General features: G+C 37.9%; 1 protein-coding gene across 3 annotated transcripts in view; it reads left to right on the forward strand.

The window, feature by feature from the left end:
- Window positions 1-26,090, forward strand: part of KCTD9 (potassium channel tetramerization domain containing 9) — a 78,870-nt gene that overhangs the window by 5,351 nt on the left and 47,429 nt on the right. For all 3 annotated transcript variants that reach the window (XR_009008568.1, XM_057547905.1, XM_057547904.1), the window contains exons 2-6: window positions 5,060-5,181; window positions 7,834-7,877; window positions 11,659-11,755; window positions 12,358-12,416; window positions 12,619-12,747. Coding sequence is in view for 2 of the 3 variants with exons in the window: in XM_057547905.1 (XP_057403888.1) it covers window positions 5,060-5,181; window positions 7,834-7,877; window positions 11,659-11,755; window positions 12,358-12,416; window positions 12,619-12,747 (451 nt within the window). In the remaining variant the exon portion in view is untranslated. The remainder of the gene's footprint in view (window positions 1-5,059; window positions 5,182-7,833; window positions 7,878-11,658; window positions 11,756-12,357; window positions 12,417-12,618; window positions 12,748-26,090) is intronic.

The raw sequence follows: 26,090 nt of genomic DNA on the forward strand, positions 1-26,090 counted from the left end.
ACTGCTTTATAATAATTATACAAAGTATATACAAATACTATCACAATTTATCCATTCTCCTGTCAGTGGACAGTTGGGTTGTTTATTTTCTTTATATTTTGCAATGAAACTGACAGTGCTGCCATGAGTATTACTGTATATCCTGGTGCACACAAGTGCAGGCATCTTTCTAGGGCAGTGGTTTGCAAACTTTAGCATGTGTTGGAAATCACCTGGAGGAATTGAGCAACTATTGCTGGGCCTCATTCCCCAGAGCTTTAGATTCACTAGGTCTGGGGTGAGGCTAGGAGTTTGAATTTCTAATCTACTTCCAGGTGATCCTAATGGTGCTGGTCTAGAGACCCCACTTTTGAGAACCACTGCTCTAGGATATATATGGAAGTTGTAATTATTGGGTATTAAGGTATGTGAATGTTTAATTTTTTTAAATAATGCCAAATTGTTTTTGAAAGTCATTGTGGTAATTTATATCCCACCAGCATTGCATAAACCCTCTCATTGATCCATATCCTCTTCAACATTTGCTGTTGTCAGACTTGAAAATTTTTAAATATTTGTCTTCTTGATGTAGTCATCTTTTTTAGGAATAAAATCATGTTAATTTTTTAAATGTATTAAACTAAAAGTGTAGGCAGAGTAAATTGATTCTACATTTAGTTATTGTGATTGGTGGGTCAGTTGGGTAAATTGGCCTGCATAAATTCAATGATTATTTATTGATTGTGTATTATGTAATAGTTATGGTGGGCATATTAAAAAAACATGTTTTAAATACATGTGCAGGTTTTACTTTTTAAATTTGAATAACATAGATTACAATTTGAAAACAGCGTTTAAAGACAGATTAAAACTTCATTAAACTGATCTGTCCTGGTAGGCACAGTGTACCATTTACTTTCCCAATTGGTGGATAGCTTTCACTTGTCGTGGAATCTGAAATTTAGAAAGAATTAAGTTAAATAGTAGTATAACATAGTGGCCATAAACTTTATGTATTTATTTTTTGGCCATAAACTTTAATAGACATGCTTCTCAGTTTATTCCATAGAATGCTTCCATTCTAAGTATAGTGCTTAGGTTATTAAAATGGATAATCACAGTGGCATGGAAACTTCAAGTCCACACTAGGAAGTAGAACACACGTGAAGCAAATAGCCATTGTAAGCGTGATCATTTTATAAATGCTTGGCCTCTCTGAGGACTTAAAGTAAGCTTAGTAAATAACGGTTAAAGCTCATATCCATGATACACAAGATTTCCAATGTTGCTTTTTCCCAGCAGAGTTGATATATAATGAAGGGTACATGTGCCAGTCTGTTTGAGACTTTCTCACAAACATAAAATCTTTTACAGGTATATCACATTTTAAAATCTGATATTCTCATTGGTTTATATAAAAGAGATTTAAAATATTATGTCTGCAGTCTTATTTGTGAGTTATTTGTTAGTATGCTCCAGAGAGTCAGCTAAAGTGATCTTGTTGAAAACAAATGCTAAAAATGCCTTTCAAACGAAAAGCAAGTATGTTGGCCCAACTTAAGGTAAATTTTCAGATTTTCAGTGCTATAAGATTCTTTGCAGTAATTTCAGTGCTGTTTTCTCTAATTGATGGCCCTTTGGTTATTTCACTTAAAGAAAATTGTCCATTACCAGATTACTTGTCAACTGCTAAAATAATTATTTGTAAATCCAGTATCTAGAGCTATGGAAACCCTAAGTTAAAACTTTTTTCCTTTATTGCATAAATAATAGAAGTTCATTGTAACAAATCTGGAGAACAAAAAAACTCATAAGTGAACCTTAATTCTATCCAAAGATAGCCACTTTCCATACTCATATGAACTGTATGAACATCACTTTAGAATTGCATTTCTACTGTGTACTTTGTTTTTTAACTTAATGTCAGTGGAAAAGACAAATATAACTGACTCACACACAGAAAAGGCATGTCCTCGTTCAACACTCTGAAAGCAATGAAAATTTCATCTGACATTCAAGAAACATTTATCAGAGACCTACTATAAACCAGATACTGTGACACTTAAGAGGATCCGTCTTTTTAAACTGGCTGCAGTTCTTTTCTGGATGTTAGAGATTTGGGTAGTACAGGGATGTACTTCAGTGCTGCCCATCAGCATTACAAGGGATTATTGGTTACCTAAATTCACCGAATGAATAACCACTTTTTACAAATTAAAAATTTATTATTAAACCTTTACAGTCTAGATAGGAAGTCAGGTTAGAAAATATTTGGGGTAATGACAAATTGTGTTCAATACTATGTGAGGGCTTATTTAAGTGATGATTAAATAAAGATGAACTCAATTTGTATCTAGAATATGCTCCTTAGTATTGCAGCCTACAAGGAAGCACCTGTTGTACTTTGATTGCCCTGAAATTGCCAAACTGTGTGATGTGTGACTTTTTGTTTTTAATCTTATAATCAAATTTGACTTCAATGGGGAGAAAAGAAAGATGGTAACTACTCAACCTTCCATACAAAACAACAGGGTTTGGGTTGGACTCTACCACTTGGTTACTGTGAGTTGCTATGGCATGGTCAAGCCTAACAATTAAAATAGTTGTTTCCTTGTTCCTGACTTTATTCTGCTCTTTGAACCAGCAGTGTCCAATAGAACGCTCTGTGAGGAAGGAAATACTCCATATCTGCGCTGTGCAGTATGGTAACCACTAGCCATTGTGGCTATTGAGCAGTTCATATATGACTATTGTAACTGATGAACTGACTTTTATTTTAATTAATAGCAATACATTAACACTTAAATAGCCTCTTGTAGCTAGTGGCTTCCAAATTGGACAGCGCGGCTTTCGAACATGGCAGGTGGCCTGTATTTTCATTAGGAAACAACTCACCTGCAGGAAAAATCAAGTCAATCAAATAACAATTTAATTTGATGTATTTTTGAAAAATAAGTTAGATAAAGTGGTATGCTCTAATAGTTAAATTCAGGAGCATAATATAGAGAGAGATACATTGAATTTCCAACCATTTCATGATGCTTGAGGGAGAGAAGTGAAAAGAAATGGGTGGAGAAAGTTAATGTTAGGGCAAGGAGCGGATAATGTCAGGTGGAAAGAAAACCATGTGAAGCTATACAAGAAGCAAAGAGCCAAGCGACTGACCAAAGCAAATGCAAAACACCTTTTACAGTCTGGGAACCGCGAGGGGAGAGTAAGAAGATCCTCCTTTCTAACAACAGCGTTCTTGTCATAGTTGCTATTATACTAAGAATTTTCTAAGTCTTTCTCCTCTGGAACTCGTGTCTGCAATAACGGTTAGAATTCCAGGCTCTGTTACAAAGGTGAAAAATGATAGGAAATACGGGGGACACATGTTCTTCAAGCTTCAATCATTTATGGTGGTGTCTGCTGGGTGTAAGACACTCGGCCAGGTGCTTTGTGCTGTTATCTTTTTTATCATATGGTAAAATATACACAACATAAAAGTTACCCTTTTAGCCATTTTAAGCGTACATTTCATTGGCATTAAGTACATTCATGTGTGTAACCTCACCACTTTTCATTTCCAAAACTTTTTCATCCTCCCAAACAGGAACTCTACCCGTTAAGCAGTAACTCTCCATTACCCCTTCTGCCCCGGTAACCTTTCTTCTACTTTCTATGAATTTGCCTGTTCTAAGTACCTCATACAAGTGGAATCACATGATATTTGTCCTTTTTTATGTCTGGCTAATTTCACTTAGCATAATGTTTTCAAGATTCATGCATGTTGTAGCATGTGTCAGAATTGTATTCCTTTTTAGAGCTGAATGATATTCCATTGTATGGATATGCCACATTTTGTTTATCCATTCACACATTTATGAGCACTTGGGCTGTGCATTATCTTTAATAATCCACGTAGTTCCCTTTAAACTCTGCTTGCCTACCCCTCTTCCCCAAAATGCCCCAGCTTGCAACACTTCTCGTAGGTCCTGATCCAAGAGAAAAGAGTTGGAATCTCTATACTCTGCTGTTGAAACACTACACACTGCTATTGGCAAACAACTCACTCCACACTTGACTGTTCACTTCATTTACTTAACGAAAAATTCACTGTCTACTGTACTCCAGTGACCACTGAACAAAAGACTAGCCCCGGTTCCATTTCATATGGTACCTTTATCCAGCATCCTGTGGGAAGTCAGCTGGCTGCTCATGCTTTGGGTTCAGCTCCTCACCCGCTTTTTTATTCATAATTTTCAGAGATCTGACTGGTAATGGTACAACTATACACAGTTGCAGTTACGGCTGGAGCAAAATTTCACTACATGTACAGAGTCTCTACCCCCTACCTAAGCAACTGCATGTATGTTGCACAAGTGTCAGACTGTGCCTGATTTAAAGCAGGACGGAGCAATTCATTGTAACCCAGGTCTATGCTGTACTTAGAATGCTAGCCAAAATCTGGCTTTTATACAGTATGTAAATAGTTATTGAAGTTAAATGAGGTGGGAAGTCGTTAACTGTTCATATGGTAGTTGACATGGTAAATGTTATAATAAACAGTAAATTTTTCCTGTTTAAAAAAATAAACCATTCCTTTAAGAAAGGAATAATGTAAAAGCAACATCTTAAAGACTTAATAGGTCTCAGGCACTTTGTGAAGCTCTTATCATGCATTAACTCATTTCATCCTTGTGACAACCTTCTGATACAGGTGTAACTGTTTTCCTCATTTCTAGTTAAAGCCACAGAAGCATAAAGAGGTTAAATAATTTGTCTTGAGCTGACAGAAAATGTCAGAATCTAAATTCAAGTGCGGGTCTCTTATGTCAGAACTGGAGCACTGTTTAACATACTGTAAGATTGTAGTTTGTTTTTAGAGATGATTTCTCTAGTCTTGGATTTCAGCAGTGTTAGGCACTAAGTAAATATTTCAGTCATAAAAGAAAAAGAGAAACTTTTAAGAAGCTCTCAAAATCTCTTTTTATGTGATAATCTGATTTTTTAGATCTGTTTATAGTGTGGTGGTTTTTAATTTGTGAGTGACGAAATTATTATGTAAGTTGTTCAAATTAATCTGGTGTGTTTACAGGTGGTCGCTGTATATGGAACTTTATCTGATTTGCTTTCTGTGGCCAGCAATAAACTCGGCATAAAAGCCACCAGTGTGTATAATGGGAAAGGTGGACTGATTGATGATATTGCTTTGATCAGGTAACCTTCACCTTTTTATAAGCTGTCTACAGTGTGCGCTCAGCTTCTTGGTGCTATGCTGTTTCCCTTAAGCAGTATTTAATCACTGTTAAGAATACAGGATTTTGGCCAATGATTGCCTAGAATTTGCTGTTTGGAATTTAAGTAATTTGCACTTACGATGCATTGATCAGATAGAAAACCCTGAATACATTCCAATATACTCATAGTCTTTCTGCAGAGTTCATATATGGCTATGAGGAATCTCTACGTTACTAGAAACGGATCTAATAAGACATGAATTTTTAATACTAGAAACTTAATTGATCTCTTTTATATGCTACTGCTTATTGTTCAGTTCATTTCCTAAGAATGCTTTGAATTTTATAAGCGTTTACAGAGACCTACTTTGGTGGAAACTTGGCTAAATAAGATAGCATTTTAACTAGAGTTAACTCACCAGTGATCCGCCACAGTAGTGGTTTTGGTTTGTTTGTTTGTTTGGGGTTTTGTTTTTTAAGTATGCCAGGCATATTTTAAAACCAATGTCCAGTTCACCTCATTCCATCCTCGTGGGATCATAGAATTTTGGAGCAGGAGGGGGCTCAAAGACGATGGAATGGGAACACAAACTAAGTACTGACTCTGCGCCAGTTAAGTTGTATTTGCTTTGCCCAAGTTACCTCATTTAATTGGCAAAGCATGGACTTCTTTATTTTTTTGGCCGCAAGGCATGTGGGATCTTAGTTCCCTGACCAGGGATCGAACCCACACCCCCTGCGTTGGAAGTGTGGAGTCTTAACCACTGGACCGCCAGGGAAGTCCCTGCGTGGGTTTTTTAAAATTGATGTTGTGAAGATAATGATGCTCTAAATTATGGTAGTATACAAAGTTTAATATTCACTTAAACCCAGGTCAGAATAACCTTTCAACATAGCATACTGCCTTTAAACACTTCTAGTCGCTTTGTTTTATAAATGAGGAAACTAAACATCTGAGAAGTTAAATGACTTACCCAGGTCATACATTTAATAGTTGATTTTTGTTAATTAGAGGAAAACAAATTTTCATATTAGTCTTAAAAAGTTAACTGGCCTGGTGAACAAGTAGAAAAGATTATAGACTTAAAAGATAAAGATTTTAATTCCAAATAAATTAGAAGAGTTTCTTAGTTTTTCAATATCTATCTCCCAGCTTCTATGTGTTTCTATGGATAATTGAATGATTTACATCAACCTAAATTTCTCCTTAACAAACACAGACTCTGCTTCCAAGAAAAATTCTATGTGTTCCTGTGATGTCTTACAGAAATATAATTTATATTCTTATAAAAATAAAAATTTCTACAACATAGGTCGTAATTGAAGAAGGTCATAACTGAAGCCTTCTGAACTATAAAATATCTACCTATTTAGAACTCAACCTGGTGGTTGCCAGAGGGGAGGAGACTGGCGGGGTTGGGTGAAATAGGTGAAGGGGCTTAAGAGGTACAGACTTCCAGTTATAAAATAGGTAAGTCACAGGAATGTAATTGGCAGCACAAAGAATATAGTCAGTAACACTGTAATAATTTTGTATGGTGACAGACGGTTACTAGACTTATCGTGGTGATCATTTCATGTATTTTGATTGTCAAATCACTATGTTGTACACTTGAAACTAACATAATATTGTGTGTCAACTATACTTCAATTAAAAAAGAGCTAGGACAAGAAATAGTATATATTTATATTATCTACCTGGTTAATAATTTGTGGTTCACAGTACAAGCTCTGATCATTTATATTAACCGTGTGGTGAGGTGGGGCAGGGAAGGAGGATAAACACTGATAATCCCGATTTTTGAATTATGGGTATTCATTTACATTTAGGTGAGTATAGTGGGTGAGTGTTTACAGCAGAGTTATTTCCAATTATATTCTTCGTAGATTTAATATGAAAATTTATTTTCATTTCCAAAGCACAAAGCAGCTGATGATGTGGCAGAAAAACCCTAATAATTTATTTAGGGTTATAGAATTAAAGTGAAAAAAGAAGAGTTGGCTATAGCTTTAATCATATCCTTTGAGCATAACATTCTTCAGTAGTATATTCTCCAATTGATAAGAAAGCTGAATTCACATGATTTGTATAGTGGGTTTCGTTTTGTTTTTTCCATTTCAAAAGTACTTTCATGTAAAGGATCTTCTTTGAATTTAAATCCAGAGGCAGTTAAGTCAGGGGGTTAAGCACTTTGAATTTTATAAACGTCACAGAGACCTACTTTGGTGAAAACTTGCTAAATAAAATAGAATATTTAGAGTTAACTAAATTATACTAAGTTAATAAAATAGAATAAGTAGAGTTAACTCATCAGTGATCCACCACAATAGTGGTTTTGGGTTTTTTTTTTTTTGCTTTTGGTTTTTACATACCCTCGGCAGATTTATCTCTTTAAGACAAGTGTCTAGTTCACCTCATTCCATTCTCATCAGATCATAGAATTTTGGAGCAGGAAGAGGCTTAAACAACCTGGGTTTAAACAAAAAACACTGGAACTTGGTCAACTTCTTTGCCACATAGATAGCAAAACGGATCTTCTACATTATTCTAAGGAGTAGTTCCTCTAGTCAACAGATAATTAATGTGATTTCTGGATTTTGATGGTGGCTTTTTAAATTTTGATTTCCCCAGGGATGATGATGTTTTGTTTGTGTGTGAAGGAGAACCATTTATTGGTAAGTGACTTCCTTAAAAGCCAATTTTGTCTGCTGAAATAAAGATGAAATGGCAAATATTTTACGTGGCTTTACTAAGCTTAACATTACAAGGTGTCTTATAGCAGTATTCAGCTCTTCATACCTTTCTTGATTCTGCATTGGGGGTGTGTGTGCAAGTAAATTTCTAACTTGAATTAGATGATCATATTTTAGTATGGATACCTCATCTTTTACGTGTTGTTAAAAGGCTCTGGATGTGCACATATTCATTAATTATGACGTGATAGGGTGGTTTTGACTTTAGAACTATAACTTTTGTTTTGAAATTTTCTCTTTGATAGTAGTTATCAAAATCTCTGTTATGTTACATATTTTTTAAGCGTATATTGCTTGAAAAAGTAGTGTTTGCCAGTCATTCACAGCAGTTAAATCAGTCATAAATGACTTGGTAGCAACACACACACACACACACACACACACACACACACACACACACACACACACACACACACACACCCTTCAGTTTCGAAGAAAGCTTATACAGTGTATATCTCAAAGGAAAGAGCCTGAGGCTTAAATAAATATTCTTTAACGAATATTTGATATATTTAGTTCCAGATAATCACACCCTGAATATTTAAGTATTTCTTTAAGCCTTCACAATAATTGTATTTGGTGAGTGGAGGTAGTGCGCAAGATCATCACACAGCAACTTAGAAGTAAATGCATATCCTCTGTTTCGGCGTTAAGACTGAATAAAAAATTTTTCTCATCTTTTCTTATCCATTAGCCTAACAGAGTGGGTTGGCAGGCAGTGGTCACTTAATTGGTTCATTGCATACATACAAACAACAAAACAAAAAGTGATTGATTAGTGGGTTTTGTTTTATCGTTACAAACTTTCAGAGTTAAAAATATTTGGTATGTTTTCATCCTCTGCATTTATCGATACCTAGATTATTTTACTTTTGGCCAGTGGAAGTCCCTTCATGCCCTTCTTCTTTTAACACAACCCCATTAGTCTTTTCCTTACTATCTGGAATAACAAAGTGTTCATCTTATACTTCTCTTGTCCTAAACCCAAATCAGTGTTTTTTTCTTGGAAGCCTTGATTTCTTTTAGTGGAAAATGTCATTTCAAGACCCAACCTGGGTGCTGGGGAGGCTCGCTGCTACGGGGTTCGTCATGATTACTAGGCTTTTTGGTGAACAGAGTTGGAAATACATAGCTAGCTAGAGGATAAAATTCATATATAATAAATATTATATGATATAAAGCTTTATATCACATATAACATATAAACAGATAAAATATCTCATGAGTTCATACTAATACTTTGGTTTATATTAGGATTATAAGATTTTTATTTGACATCTTCTATCTTACATCTATGTCTCCTTTCTTGCATATCAGTAATCCTGGTTTCCAAGGACATAGGGAATGATGGAATTGTAATGTCACATAATTACTCATTTCCTTCATCCTACACAAAATACACGTAAAAGTTTCAATAATAATACCAATACTTTTAATACCAATGTGACTACTAAAGACAGTTAAACATTTTTTTTTAATTTTTTTTTTTTATTTTTATTAATAGACTTTTTTACTTTTTTTTTTTTAAAGTATTTTGTTTATTTATGGCTGTGTTGGGTCTTCGTTTCTGTGCGAGGGCCTTCTCTAGTTGTGGCAAGCGGGGGCCACTCTTCATCGCGGTGCGCGGGCCTCTCACTGTCGCGGCCTCTCTTGTTGCGGAGCACAGGCTCCAGACGTGCAGGCTCAGTAGTTGTGGCTCACGGGCCCAGCCGCTCCGTGGCATGTGGGATCCTCCCAGACCACGGCTCGAACCCGTGTCCCCTGCACCAGCAGGCAGACTCTCAACCACAGCGCCACCAGGGAAGCCCAAACATTTTTTTAAATATGCTCCTTCCTTTCTTTCCTTACTTAAAAAATAATCGTATTGTTTATCCATTGTCAAATATTATTATTATATACTATATACATACAGACATACACACACACCATTGTATACTATACTCTCTCCCTTAAAACCATCACTTAGTTTTACTCCTCCAGTCCTTAAACTGGTGCCTCAAGTGGTTGTCTGAAACTTGTTCTCTAGTAGATTCTTTATAAAGAACTTGTGAGAACTATATTCTCTGACATCTTGCATGTGGCTTCTATACCTGAAAGTCAGTTTGATCATAAAATATGTCAGAACTGAACAAATTGCAAACTTTAATGATGTGTAGTTTATTGTATTTCAATTATACTTCAATTAAGTTGTTAAAAAATCCTTGGTTCACATTATTTTTCTTTAAATATCTTAAATATGTTACTGCATTTTTTTCTGACATAGAGTTTTGGTGTCAAAAAAAAATCTGATCTTTCGTAAGTGATTATTTTTCCTAGCTCACCCAAAGGATTATTCTCTTTCTTTAAAGTACAGTAATTTTAGTATACTACTTCTGGGTGTTCTGAGCTGTTCTGGGTTGAATCTCTCAGATATGTGGTGGGCCCTTTCAATATGTAGTTTCACATTTTTTTTTTTTTTAATTTCAGATAAGTTTTCTTGAACTTTATGTATTCATTTTGTTACCATGCTTTGATTTTCTCCTTTCAGGACTCCTATTGTATATGTGTTGGATCTTCTACACTTGTCTTCTATATTTGAAATCTTCTGTTAAATCCTTTTCATCTCTTTCTTCATTTCTTCTTGATTTTTAAAGCTTTCCTCTTTTCAATTTTTATTTTGCTTAAGGCATTATCTGTGGTGTTCTTTCACTCCTGTGTTTCTTCTAGTTTAATCTTCATTTCTGAAATGCTTTTTATTTCTAATTCTCTCCTGAGTTCTCTTGCCTCGTTTCTGAATTTTGTGATTCTGGTTTATGTTGCTTTTCCATACCTTGTATTATATACTTCTTTTAGCATATTTGGAATATTATTGTTTACCTATTTTGTGGCCATTTCTTTCCGGCACATTTTCATTATCTATAGGGATGTAATTCTTCCTATTCTTTTAATAATCTTGTATGGGATTTTCTGTTGCTCAGTTTTACATGAAATTAGTTTTCCTTAACTTGAGAAGGGAGCTGACTTAGGAAAGTTTCTGTAATTTCATGGCTCTAGGTGTCCCTTTTATGTTGTTTTTATGAAGTATTAAAGAATATGGAAGTCACCTTCTAATATATTTTGGTTCTGCTTGACCTTTTTTGACTTTTATCTGGACTCCTTTTCCTTTTGTCTCTGTTGTCTCTGTTCTGTTCCACTTGGATTCTTTTCCCAACATCTTATCCTCAGTGTGGGACTTTGTCCTAGGTGGGAGCTTTGGCTGGGTGGGTTTTGAGAGTTCGTTTTCAGCCTCTTCAGATCTTACTGCAGACTGCTTGAATCACCCATGGTTGGAGTGGGCACACCCCTCCCACTTCCATTCGGCTGTTCTCAAGTAGACTTGCTGAGTTTTGAAGTGAGCATTTATGGGTTACTTTGGAATTCTTAGGATCATCACATACCCTGTTGTTTCCGTCAAGGATACTTCTTCTGTCAAGGATGCTTCTTCTGTCAAGGATGCTTCTTCTGTCAAGGATGCTGATGCCATGCTGCTCTTCTAGTTGTCGGTGTTGGCGGGATACCTTATCACCTAGTTTTGTTTTAGATACTGTCTGTGGGTATAGGGCTTCCTGTCCTAGTAGCTCTGGCATGCTTTTATGTGTGTGTTTTAGTTTAAAAAATTATACTATTGCCATCTTCCCCAAACCCCGCCAACTTAATGTTTATTTTTTCTACATGTCGTCTCTAGACCCTCAGACAGATTCTAAAGTACCGGAAGGGTTGTCAGGATCTCACACAGACTGGCTAACATTAAATGTTGGAGGGCGGTACTTTACAACCACACGGTAGGTGCACGTGTATGTGTGTGTTGAGTGGGTACTATGTACTGTTTGTTATCTCCTTCAGTTTGCTGATTTCCTTAGAAGATATTCCAGTGCTGCTTAAATACACTATGTGATTTGAAGCCAATATTTAGAAAATTTTTTCTAAGAGTAGAAAATGGTTCACAAGTCATTCCAGAGAAAGCATGAAAAGCATGAATTTACTGTTTTTAGAATATGCTTTTAAAATATTGAGTAATATACATGCAACACAAGTAAAAACTTAACAATATTGAAATTTGTAGACTACAACTGCTTATACTAAAGGCATAAGAAAAATGTAAGTTTCGATCAAGAAACTTGTGATACAGTAGCTTGTTAGAAGGATAGATCAGCATTGAAATTAAAGGCAACGAAACCAATATTTAAATCAAAGGAAGTGCCAGATTAGAAGAGATTTTGATAAATGGCAACTTACTGCACATTTTTGTTTCCCAGCATCACTCCTCCCAGGTTATAGCATGCATCTTTTTGAGAGAGCAGCTGGGATCAAGTATACTCTTGACTTAAATATGTTTGTTTATAAAGACAAATGGAGAAATCAATTTTTTTCCCTGAATTCTTAGGAGCACTTTAGTGAATAAAGAACCTGACAGTATGCTGGCCCACATGTTTAAGGACAAAGGTGAGTGCAGTGAGATCACATTTTGTGTGATCTGTTTGTAGTTGTATTGACTTTATAACTCCTGTCCTGTACTTTTTAATGGAATCAGTAATAATTTTTACAAGAGTAAGAACTTACTAGTATGTTACGCAATTTTCCTTCTATAAATTTCTAACTTTGTTTTTTGTTTATGGGGGCTTTCTTCATTTTAATGGTCCCACAGGTGTGTGGGGAAATAAGCAAGATCATAGAGGAGCTTTCTTAATTGACCGAAGTCCTGAGTACTTTGAACCCATTTTGAACTACTTGCGTCATGGACAGCTCATTGTAAACGATGGGATTAATTTGTTGGGTGAGTTTTCAGTGTAATTCCTCACACTTTTTAGGATTTGTATTTTCTTTTCACTTGCTTAGTAATGTATATTTTCATAAAGTACAAGTATCTTTTCCATTTTTAAAACTAAATGTTTTTACATGCATATGAGTGTAAATATACACTCATATATCTACACAGGTAGATAGTCTTTCAGGTATATATCTACCCCATACATTCTGATTTTAGATTCTAAATAGATTTAGATTTCATCAGTAAGGACGCTAAGGGATTTTGTTGTTTGTTTGTTTTTATAATTTTTTAAAAATTTTATTTTATTTATTTATTTATTTTTGGCTACTCTGGGTCTTTGTTGCTGCATGTGGGCCTTCTCTAGTTGCGGCGAGTGGGGGTTACTCTTTGTTGTCGTGCATGGGCTTCTCATTGCGGTGGCTTCTCTTATTGCGGAGCATGGGCTCTAGGTGCGGAGGCTTCAGTAGTTGTGGCGCATGGGCTTAGTTGCTCTGCAGCATGTGGAATCTTCCTGGGCCAGGGTTTGAACCTGTGTCCCCTGCATTGGCAGGCAGATTCTTAACCACTGTGCCACCAGGGAAGCCCCGTTGGAAGATTTTTAATTACAGTTTCATCATTACTTGTGATAGGTCTGTTTATATTTTCTGATTCTTCCTGGTTCAGTCTTAGAAAATTGTACCTTTCCAAGAATTTGTCCATTTCTTTGTGGTTGTCCATTTTGTTGGCATATAATTGTTTGTAGTAGTCTCTTACAATCCTTTGTATTTCTGCGGTGTCAGTTGTGATTTCTCCTTTTTCATTTCTAATTTTACTGATTTGCATCCTCTCCCTTTTTTTCCTTGATGAGTCTGGCTAAGGGTTTATCAATTTTATTTATCTTCTCAAAGAACCAACTTTTAGTTTTATTTATCGTTGCTATTGTTTTCTTTTTTTCTATTTCATTTATTTCTGCTCTGATCTTTATGGTTTCTTTCCTTCTACTGACTTTGGGTTTTCTTTGTTCTTCTTCCTCTAGTTGCTTTAGGTGTAAGGTTAGATAGTTTGTTTGTTTTTTTTTCTTTAGGTGAGATTGAATTGCTATAAACTTCCGTCTTAGAACTGCTTTTGCTGCATCCCATAGGTTTTGGGTCATCATGTTTTTGTTGTCATTTGTTTCTATGCATTTGTTTATTTATTCTTGGATTTCTTCAGTGATCTCTTGGTTATTTAGTAGCACACTGTTTAGTCTCCATGTATTTGTGTTTTTTACAGTTTTTTTCATGTAATTGATTTCCAGTCTCATAGCGTGTGGTCAGAAAAGATGCTTGATATGATTTCAGTTTTCTTAAATTTTCCTAGGCTTGATTTATGACCCAAGGTGTGATCTGTCCTGGAGAATGTTCTGTGTGTGCTTGAGAAGAAACTGTATTCTGCCACTTTCAGGTGGAATGCTCTATAGATATCAATCAAATCTATCCGGTCTGTTGTGTCATTTAAAGCTTGTTTTTCCTTATTTATTTTCATTTGCATTGATCTGTCCATTCGTGAAAGTGAGTGTTAGAAAGTCTCCTACCATTATTGTGTTACTGTCGATTTCCCCTTTTATGGCTGTTAGCATTTGTCTTATGTATTGAGGTGCTCCTATGTTGGGTGCATAAATATTTATAATTGTTTTATCTTCTTCTTGGATTGATCCCTTGATCATTATGTAGTGTCCTTCCTTGTCTCTTGTAACAGTCTTTATTTTAAAGTCTATTATATCTGATAGAAGTATTGCTACTCCGGCTTTCTTTTGATTTCCATTTGCATGGAGTATCTTTTTCCATCCCTTCACTTTCAGTCTGTATGTGTCCCTAGGTCTGAAATGGGTCTCTTTGTAGACAGCATATATATGGGTCTTGTTTTTGTATCCATTCAGCCAGTCTGTGTCTTTTGGTTTGGGCATTTAATCCATTTACATTCAAGGTTATTATCAGTATGTATGTTCCTTTGACCACCATTTTCTTAATTATTTTGGGTTTGTTTTTGTGGGTCTTTTTCTTTTCTTGTGTTTCCACCTAGAGAATTTTCTTTAGCATTTGTTGTAAAGCTGGTTTGGTGGTGCTGAGTTCTCTTAGCTTTTGCTTGTCTGTAAAGCTTTTGATTTCTCCATCAAATCTGAATGAGATGCTTGCTAGGTAGAGGAATCTTGGTTTTAGGTTTTTCTCTTTCATCATTTTAAGTATATCCTGCCACTCCTTCCTGGCCTGCAGAGTTTCTGCTGAAAAATCAGCTGGTAACCTTATGGGGATTCCTTTGCATGTTATTTTTTGTTTTTCCCTTGCAGCTTTTAGTATTTTTTCTTTGAATTTAATTTTTGTTAGTTTGATTAATATGTGTCTTGGTGTGCTTCTCCTCTGGTTTTTCCTGTATGGGAGTCTCTGCACTTCCTGGACTTCGGTGACTATTTCCTTTCCCATGTTAAGGAATTTTTCAACTATAATCTCTTCAGATGTTTTCTCAGACCCTTTCTTTTTCTCTTCTTCATCTGGGAGCCCTATAATTTGAAGGTTGGTGTGTTTAGTCTTGTCCCAGAGGTTTCTGATATTGTCTTCAATTCTTTTCATTCTTTTTTCTTTATTCTGCTCCTCAGCAGTTATTTCCACCATTCCGTCTTCCAGCTCACTCATTCGTTCCTCTGCCTCAGTTATTCTGTTATTGATTCCTTCTAGTGTATTTTTCATTTCAGTTATTGCATGGTTCATCTCTGTTTGTTTGTTCTTTAGTTCTTCTAGATCTTTGTTAAACATTTCTTGTATTTTCTCAATCTGTGCCTCCAATTCTATTTCCGAGATTCTGGATCCTCTTTACTATCATTACTGTGAATTCTTTTTCGGGCAGGTTGCCTATTTCCTCTTCATTTATTTGGTCTTGTAGGTTTTTACCTTGCTTCTTCATCTGTGACATAATTTTTTGTCATCTCATTTTGTTTTTTGGTTTTTTTTGATGGGTGGGAGTGTGTTCCCGTCTTACTGGTTGTTTGGCCTGAGGCTTCCAGCACTGGCATTTGTAGGCTGTTGGGTAAAGCTGAGTCTTGGTTCCGAGATGAGGACCTCTGGGAGACCTCACTCCTATGAATATTCCCTGGGGTCTGAGGTTCTCTGTTAGTCCAGTGGTTCAGACTCGGAGCTCCCACTGCAGGAACTCTGGTCCGACCCCCAGCTCGTGAACCAAGATCTTGCAAGCCGTGCGAGGTGCCAAAAAGACAAAAGAAAAACAGGAGCAGAACAGTGAGAAAGAGTAAATAATAAGATTAGAAAACTAACAGCTATCTTAGAAAGAATAAAAAAATAAAAATATAGATGAAACAACAACTGGAAGGTAAAACAGAACCACAGTAGTAATAAAGAGGAGGGGGGGAAAAAAGCCAGAAAAGGCCTTGGCTGTGGGGGGCGGGGCTTAGGTAGGGGTGGGGTTTAGGTGGTGGATGGGACCTATGCTTAGGACCCACAGGGCCAGAAAAGGCCCTGGGGCAGGGTCTTAGACTCAACACAGCAGGAGGGGCCCAGGAGTGCCTCTGGCCCTGGAGGGCAGACGACCAGGTCCAGGACCCCAGCATGCTCACTGAGCCCAAGTGGGCGGGGGAAGTCCCAGAGGGCCCCTCCCCATTGGCCTCTCTTCTTCTCCCTCCCATGTCCACAGCACCCACGTGGCTAGAGGTGGCCCCAGAAGGCAAGGGACCATACCCGGAAGCCCAACAGGCTTCCTGGAGCTGAGTGGACAGGGGAAACGCCTGGGTTGCTTCCCCTGATCCTCCGGCCCTGGAGGGTCCCCTTGCCCCATCCGCCTCTCCTCCCCTTCCCACCTCCTCCCTCCCTCCGCTCCCAGGACCAGCGTGGCACAGAGGGGGCCTCAGAGGGTGGAGGACCTGGCCTGGGACCCCAGCAGGTCTCCCGGGCTGAGTGGTCTGGGGAAACACCCGCCACACCTCCCCGATCCTCCGGTCCTTGAGGGTTCTCCCCACCACTGTCCGCCTCTCCTTCTCTTTCCCCCTTCTCCCTCCCATGCCCCTAGGACCCATGAGGCCAGAGGGGACCTGGGAGAGAAGGGGGCCCAGGAAAACAGAGGACCAGACCCAACAGCCCAGTAGGCTTCCCAGGCACAAGTGAGTGGGTGAAACAACCTCTGTGCCTCCCCTGGTCCTCCTGTCACAGAGGGCCCCTCCCCCATCCACCTCTCCCCTTCTCCACCACCCCCGCCTCCTTCCTATGCCCCTAGAAACAAAATGGCCCAGAGGGGGCCTTGGAGGGTTGAGGACCCTGCCCAGGAGCCCTGCACGCTTCCTGGCCGATTGGGCAGGGGAAACACCTGATTCTCTGAGCCCCTGATGGTCCCTCCAGGCGTGGGAACCCCTCCTCCCTCCCCCTTCCCAGTCACCCCTCAGGGGCACCGGTCCTGTCTGGCCTCCACTTCTCCTCCCCCCTCACTCCCCCCATGTCCTACCCGGTCACTTGGGGGTTCCTCCTGTCTCCTTGGGCATTGAGGTCCCCCACCAACATCTGGCAGGCACCTTAGTTGTGGGGAGACATGAACTCTGCGTCCTCCCCCACTGCCATCTTCTGTAGGCTCTTATTTTTTTAATCCACTCTGCCACTCTGTGTCTTTTTTTTTTCTTTTTTTTTTTTTTTTTTTTTGTAATTGGGCTGGACTTAGTATGTATTAAATGAATCCTTTTAAAATATATGGATTAATACAAAAATAAATACACTTATCTCAGTCTAGATACATTTTTACCCATGCTCATTTTTCAAGGTCTGGGTTATTGCCCCATTCTCTGGGAACCACATTATTTTTATCCCACCATTAGAAATCATGACTTTCACTTCATATTAATTGTATTATAACATTCTTCATGCCCAGAATCATACTTGAGATATGTATTCAATTCTTTTCTTCACGACATAGTAAGCAAGTTGAAAAAAGAGTAATATTTCATTCATAATTATTTCCAAGTGACTATAACCATATCTATATTATTAGCTCTTAATAAATAATTTTTGAATACTTGATAATGCTAAATTATAACGAATTAAATATGGGATTAAAAATTTAACAAAAGACACTTTGCGATGGGTAGAATTAATTTTAATATTTAACAGCATGTATTATTATATATTTTTGATTCTACTTGTTGTGGAAAATTTGGAAATTATAAACAAAAAAGAAGAAAAAAAATCCATAGTCTTATCATTCAGTTAATCACAGTTAAATTCTGATGGATTGCTTGCACTCTATTTTTATCAGCACTTCCATTTTTTGAAGAACACACATGACATATCTGCATTCCGAATTTTGTTATTACTTCTCACATTTGAAAGTAACAAATACAACTCATACATTTCACCAATAACAACTGAGAAAACCAAAAGCTACCACAACTAATATTTTGTGACCAGAGTGAGCCTTTAGTTTCATCACTGGTGCTCATTTTGTTATTAGAAAACGATTAAATTTTGATGTCTCTTTTTCCCAAAAGCAATTTAGATTTTTTCCATGTACTATGGAAAAATTTTCCATTAGAAAATTACAAAAATAACACAATTTTCTCAAATTATAAAATTAATTAAAATTCTCATACAATTTTCTTAAAACTAGTTTGTGTTATATAAAAATAATTTACTATTTTATATAATGTTGTGAACAATATTGTTTAGTTAAAACTGCCTGTTCACCAAAGGTTTTTGTTTGTTTTTTTGGATAGATTTTGTGAAATGGAATGACTGAGAAAAACATAGAGCCTATATTAATAGTATGTGAATTAAAAGGGAGGGTGGATGTTAATGTGTATTTACAAATAGATATTTCCCTATGGTACCATTCTTTTTTTTTTTTTTTTTTTTTCCACACACACACACTGTATTTTATTTTTACAAGAGATAAATAGACTGACACCAAGCATTGTACATGGATGACCACAACAAAAGCAACAATGATTGCAATTACCAAACATGAAACACACTCATACTATGTCATAATATTGACATTCAGTCCAGTAATCCTCCACTGTAACAGCTCCTTTACTTTGCAGTGAAAATTGATTTGTATATTCTTTGCCTCTGAGTCCTTGTGGGATTTTTTTTTTTTTTAATTCAGACAGAAAGTCACAAAAATTATACTCATCCTCATCAGTTCACTCAGTCCCATGTAATTAATTTTTTTTTTTCATCTTGATCTTTTGTTAGCACTTTTATGAGTTCATCAGTTTTTCATTAGAGTTCTGAAAATGCTTATTCATTCAGTTCAGCAGTACAGTCAGTTACCAGAAACCTGTACTTGTCAGAGTCTTTTCCATGAATTTCTTGAAGATGAAACCCTTTTATAGGAACATATTTGCAAAATCATCAGAGTACACCCAGAACTGTCTGTAAATGACAAAAGACTTAAAAATGACCATGGTTAAAGATTTGATGAAAGTTCATAATAATGCAGTTGACAAGAAAATTAGTTATTTCTGAGATATACATTTTAAAGTAATAACTAGGATTATTACTTATAACATTATACCAGAACATATAAGAATTTTAGAAGTTTCCTGTAATGTCTGAAACATTTATATTAACATATTTCCATACATATTTCCATACAAATACAAATATAAGATTTTTAGAAATTTCATGTAATGTCTGAAACATTTATATTAACATATTTCCATACATATTTCCATACAAATACAAATATAAGATTTTTAGAAATTTCATGTAATGTCTGAAACATTTATATTAACATATTTCCATACAAATAACCCAATGAAAGCTTAGTATTAGTTGTTTTGTTTGTTTTTTTATACTGCAGGTTCTTATTAGGCATCAGTTTTATACACATCAGTGTATACATGTCAATCCCAATCGCCCAATTCAGCACACCACCATCCCCACCTCACTGCAGTTTTCCCCCCTTTGTGTCCATATGTCCATTCTCTACATCTGTGTCTCAACTTCTGCCCTGCAAACTGGCTCATCTGTACCATTTTTCTAGGTTCCACATACATGCATTAATATACGATATTTGTTTTTCTCTTTCTGACTTACTTCACTCTGTATGACAGTCTCTAGATCCATCCACGTCTCAACAAATGACTCAATTTCGTTCCTTTTTATGGCTGAGTAATATTCCATTGTATATATGTACCACATCTTTATCCATTCGTCTGTTGATGGGCATTTAGGTTGCTTCCATGACCTGGCTATTGTAAATAGTGCTGCAATGAACATTCGGGTGCATGTGTCTTTTTGAATTACGGTTTTCTCTGGGTATATGCCCAGTAGTGGGATTGCTGGGTCATATGGTAATTCTATTTTTAGTTTTTTAAGGAACCTCCATATTGTTCTCCATAGTGGCTGTATCAATTTACATTCCCACCAACAGTGCAAGAGGGTTCCCTTTTCTCCACACCCTCTCCAGCATTTGTTGTTTGTAGATTTTCTGATGATGCCCATTCTAACAGGAGTGAGGTGATACCTCATTGTAGTTTTGATTTGCATTTCTCTAATAATTAGTGATGTTGAGCATCTTTTCATGTGCTTCTTGGCCATCTGTATGTCTTCTTTGGAGAAATGTCTATTTAGGTCTTCTGCCCATTTTTGGATTGGGGTGTTTGTTTCTTTGATATTGAGCTGCATGAGCTGTTTATATATTTTGGAGATTAATCCTTTGTCCGTTGATTCATTTGCAAATATTTTCTCCCATTCTGAGGGTTGTCTTTTCGTCTTTTTTTTTTTTTTTTTTTTTTTTTTTTTTTTTTTTTTTTTTTTTTTTAAAAGAGAAATAGCAGAGTTCAAGATTATTTATTTATTTATTTATTTATTTTTGGCTGTGTTGGGTCTTCGGTTCGTGCGAGGGCTTTCTCCAGTTGCGGCAAGCGGGGGCCACTCCTCATCGCGGTGCGGGGACCGCTCTTCATCGCGGTGCGCGGGCCTCTCTCTATCGCGGCCCCTCCCGTCACGGGGCACAGGCTCCAGACGCACAGGCTCAGCAATTGTGGCTCACGGGCCCAGCTGCTCCGTGGCATGTGGGATCCTCCCAGACCAGGGCTCGAACCCGTGTCCCCTGCATTAGCAGGCAGATTCTCAACCACTGCGCCACCAGGGAAGCCCCTGTCTTTTCGTCTTGTTTATGGTTTCCTTTGCTGTGCAAAAGCTTTGAAGTTTCATTAGGTCCCACTTGTTTATTTTTGTTTTTATTTCCATTACTCTAGGAGGTGGATCAAAAAAGATCTTGCTGTGATTTATGTCAAAGAGTGTTCTTCCTATGTTTTCCTCTAAGGGTTTTATAGTGTCCAGTCTTATATTTAGGTCTCTAATCCATTTTGAGTTTATTTTTGTGTATGGTGTTAGGGAGTATTCTAATTTCATTCTTTTACATGTAGCTGTCCAGTTTTCCCAGCACCACTTATTGAAGAGACTGTCTTTTCTCCATTGTATATCTTTGCCTCCTTTGTCATAGATTAGTTGACCATAGGTGCGTGGGTTAATCTCTGGGCTTTCTATCTTGTTCCATTGATCTATGTTTCTGTTTTTGTGCCAGTACCATATTGTCTTGATTACTGTAGCTTTGTAGTATAGTCTGAAGTCAGGGAGTCTGATTCCTCCAGCTCCATTTTTTTGCCTCAAGACTGCTTTGGCTATTCGGGGTCTTTTGTGTCTCCATACAAATTTTAAGATGATTTGTTCTAGCTCCGTAAAAAATGCCATTGGTAATTTGATAGGGATTGCATTGAATCTGTAGATTGCTTTGGGTAGTATAGTCATTTTCACAATGTTGATTCTTCCAATCCAAGAACATGGTATATCTCTCCATCTGTTGGTATCATCTTTAATTTCTTTCATCAGTGTCTTATAGTTTTCTGCATACAGGTCTTTTGTCTCCCTAGGTAGGTTTATTCCTAGGTATTTTATTCTTTTTGTTGCAATGGTAAATGAGAGTGTTTCCATAATTTCTCTTTCAGATTTTTCATCATTAGTGTATAGGAATGCAAGAGATTTCTGTGCATTAATTTTGTATCCTGCAACTTTACCATATTCATTAATTAGCTCTAGCAGTTTTCTGGTGGCAGTTTTAGGATTCTCTATGTATAGTATCATGTCATCCGCAAACAGTGACAGTTTTACTTCTTCTTTTCCAATTTGTATTCCTTTTATTTCTTTTTCTTCTCTGATTGCCGTGGCTAGGACTTCCAGAACTATGTTGAATAATAGTGGTGAGAGTGGACATCCTTGTCTCCACTCTGTGTCTTTTGATTGGAGCATTTAGTCCATTGACATTTAAGGTAACTTTTGATAAGTATTGTTATTGTAGAGCTTGTTTTCCAGTTGATTTTTGTATTTCTTCTTTGTTCTTTTTCTTCTTGTTTTTCCTTTCATCATTTGATGATTTCCTTTTGTGTTATGCTTGTGTTCTCTTCCTTTTGTTTCTGTGCATCTATTGTATGTCTTTGATTTGTGGTCACCCTGTTTTTCAAGTATGTTAACCCCTTCCTATATGTACTTGCTTTAGAATCTATAGTGATATAACCTCAAACACATTCTAAAAGATAACCTACATTTCCTTACTCTCTTCCCCCACGTGTTATGATTCTGACGTCCTCTTTTACGTCTTCACGTTTATCCTTTTGCTGTTCATTGTGGTTATCACTTTCACAAAAAAATTATTTTATTTTATGATTATTATTTTTTTAAAAACTGCATACTGGCTTATTTATGGGATTTACTTTCCAATTGTGATTTTCTCTTTCCTGTAGATTCTTACTTCTTTTCTACTTAGAAAAGACCTTTCAATATTTCTTTTAGGGATAGATTTAGTATTGCTCTATTCCTTTAGTTTTTGCTTGTCTGAGAAATTCTTTCCCTCTCCTTCTATTCTAAGTGTTGATCTAGCTGGGTAGAGTATCCTAGGTTGCAGATTTTTCCTTTTAAGTACTTTGAATATATCTTGCAGCTCCTTTGTGGCCTGCAACATTTCTGTAAAGAAATCAGCTGATAGCCTTAAGGGGGTTCCCTTGTAATTATCCCTTTGTTTTTTCTCTTGCTGCCTTTAGAATCCTCTCTTTAACTTTTACCATTTTAATTATAGTATATCTTGGTATAGATCTGTTTGGGTTCATCTTGTTTGGGACCCTCTGTACTTCCTGTACTTGTGTATCTGTTTCCTTCTTTAAGTTTGGGATGTTTTCAGCCATAATTTCTTCAAATACATTTTCAATCCCCTTTTCTCTTTCTTCTCCTTCTGGGATGCCTGTTATGTGTAGATTGGTACACTTTACATTATCCCATAGGTCTTTTAAATTGCTTTCAATTTTTTTTTTCCATTTGGCTTTCTGTCTGCTGTTCTGACTGGGGGATTTCCATTGTTCCATCTTCCAGATCACTTATTTATTCTTCTGCATTATTCAACCTGTTATTCATTGCCTTTAGTTCAGCTTTCATCTCGGCAAATGAGTTTTCTCATTTTCCTTGGCTCCTCTTTACACTTTCTAGTTCCTTTTTAAGTAATCTACATTTATATTGATAACCTTTCTTAGTTCCTTCAATATTTTCATTATCTTTTTTTTGAACTCGGTGTCTATTAGACTGAGCAGATCTGTTTCATTGTTTGTTCTTTCCAGGGAATTCTCTTGATCTTTTCTGGGAGTGGTTCCTCTGCTTCTTCATTTTACTTATATTTCTCTTACTCTATGAGTTTATGACAATTATCTACTGTGGTCTTGGAGGGCTATTAGTATGTGGAAGTGTCCCTGTGTAGCTTGTGTGGGTTTAAAATTTTTGGTGCAAGGGCTGTTTTCTGGATATATACCTGCCACCTCTTTCCTCAGTGTGTGCTGGCCATTATCCCCTTGATAGGGGGTGTGACTGATGTTGTGGTGACCAAAGGCTACACTGGATGTTGAGTGGGGCCTCCTCTTTGCTCTGTGGTTGTCACAGCCCTCTCAGTGGCAGGGTCTGCTCCCTAGTTACTGCAGTAGAAGCCCCCAGATCCGTTTCTGAGCTGTGGTGTGAGGTAGTCGGGGTTGGAGTATGCCCAGGGAGAGGAGCCCCTGAGTATTCCTCCTCCGGAGCTCTCCACCAGGGAGTGCATTCTGTGCTGTCACCCGTCACCCATCGTATGGGCTCACAAAGTACACTGTTGTTGGCACTGCGCTCAGTCCCACCTCAACCGTGAGAATGCAGGCAGTAAGCCCTGGTGTCCCTCAGGCACTGTGTTCACAAAGTCACCAGCATAGGTCTGCTGGCAATGATCCACTGAAGTGAGGTAGCAGGACCACAGTAGTCACACACCTGAACCCGTTGTTGGAGCTATCGAAGCAGTGTAGACTCCAGCCCAGCCTCTGCGTGCATGCACCCACAAACCACAGAGCTGCTAAGGCCAGACTGGTCCCAGCCACGGGAGCACCTATTGTCCACTTGGATGTCCTGCAGGCGCTGAGTATACAAAGCCAGTGGCTGTGGGGTAGATCTGCACAGCAGCGGGCAGAGGGCTCAGATATCAGCCCCGCCTCTGCATGTGGGCAGCCTGCTGGCACGCTCCCAGAGCTCCTACAGGTAGCGCCGAGTCAGCTGAAAGCGTGTGGAGAAAGAGGCGGCTATGGCAGGCCTGTCCCTCCCTTCCATGCTCCTTAACAAAAGGGCTTTGCTTCTATGCTGGGCCTGGGCTTCTTCTACATACACCCCTGGTTACAGCCCATACCAGTCCCTTCAGGCTTTCTCCAAGCAGCCAACCCTGGTCCTCTCCCTGGGTCTGTCCTCTGAAACCCAAGTTTCAGAACTCAGCTCCCGCCCACACCAGCAGTTGCACATCTCAGGCTGGGGAGCACAGGGCAGTGACCCGGACCATCTGTGCAGGTCTCTCTCTGACCTGCCTGCCATAAGCTAGCTGCTGCACTTTGCTTTGAGCCTCTAAAGCTCCATTTCTGTCCTGGCTAATCTCCCCACCTGTGAAGAGGCTTTCCAGGTTGTGGGAAACTTTCCTCTTTCACAACTCCCTCCCAGATGTGCAAGTCCCATCCCAATGCCTTTTTTTTTTATTCTTGTACTACCTGGTTATGAGGAGATCTTTCATGCAATTTTGGGTGTTTGAGATATTCTGCCAGCGTTCAGAGGGTATTCTGTGAGAATTGTTCCAGATGTAGATGTATATTTGATGTATTTGTGGGAGGAGGTGAGCTCCACATCCTTCTATTCCGCCATCGTGTGTGAGCCCCCTGGAAATCCTTTATTTAAAATTGATTCTCCTATAAGAAAGGTTTCTGAATTATACTGCTGACTTTTGTTTTGAAGCTGTCTTACATTTATTCACTTCTGTAATATTCTGATTCAGTAACTAAAAGATCTCTGACAAACCGATTCAGATCTACTTCATTCAAAAACTCAAGGGGCTTCCCTGGTGGCACAGTGGTTAGGAATCCGCCTGCCAATTCAGGGGACACAGGTTCAAGCCGTGGTCCGGGAAGATCCCACATGCCGCGGAGCAACGAAGCCTGTGCGCCACAACTACTGAGTGCGCTCTACAGCCTGCAAATCACAACTACTGAAGCCCGCGTGCATAGAGCCTGTGCTCCACAACAAGAGAAGCCACCGCAATGAGAAGCCCATGCACCGCAACAAAGAGTAACCCCCACTCGTAGCAACTAGAGAAAGCCTGCACGCAGCAACGAAGATCTATCACAGCCAAAAATTAATTAATTAATTAATTAAATTTATTTTAAAAAAAAAAACCCATGGTACTGTGACTGTGTTAAGTATATATATAAAAAAAAAAAAGTCAATGAAGGTCTTCCCTGTTGGCGCAGTGGTTAAGAATCCGCCTGGCAATGCAGGGGACACGGGTTCAAGCCCTGGTCCGGGAAGATCCCACATGCCATGGAGCAGCTACGCCTGTGCACCGCAACTACTGAGCCTGTGCTCTAGAGCCCACGAGCCACAACTACTGAAGCCCATGTGCCACAACTACTGAGCACTCCTAGAGCCTATGCTCCACAACAAGAGGCCACCAAAATGAGAAGCCAGCGCATCGCAACGAAGAGTAGTCCCTGCTCACCACGACTAGAGAAAGCCTGCATGCAGCAATGAAAACCCAATGCAGCCAAAAATAAATAAATTTTTTTTAAAAAGTCAATGAAATGTTAAGATTAGGTGAATTAATCATTTATTATTGGGCTTACAAATCACTATGTCAGTTATTTTTGGAATGTGTGATGTTAGGATTTTTTTGTCTGTGGCCTATTTAATTTTCAGAAATAATTTTGTAATGTGGAAAGCTTTCATTCTAATTCATTAGTCTTCTTTCTTTTGCTGTATGTAAACTATTTAGAAAAACTTTGTTTACAAATATTTTAAAAT

The sequence above is a fragment of the Balaenoptera acutorostrata genome, chromosome 6 (genome assembly GCF_949987535.1).
Source record: "Balaenoptera acutorostrata chromosome 6, mBalAcu1.1, whole genome shotgun sequence".
Lineage (NCBI taxonomy): Eukaryota > Metazoa > Chordata > Mammalia > Artiodactyla > Balaenopteridae > Balaenoptera > Balaenoptera acutorostrata.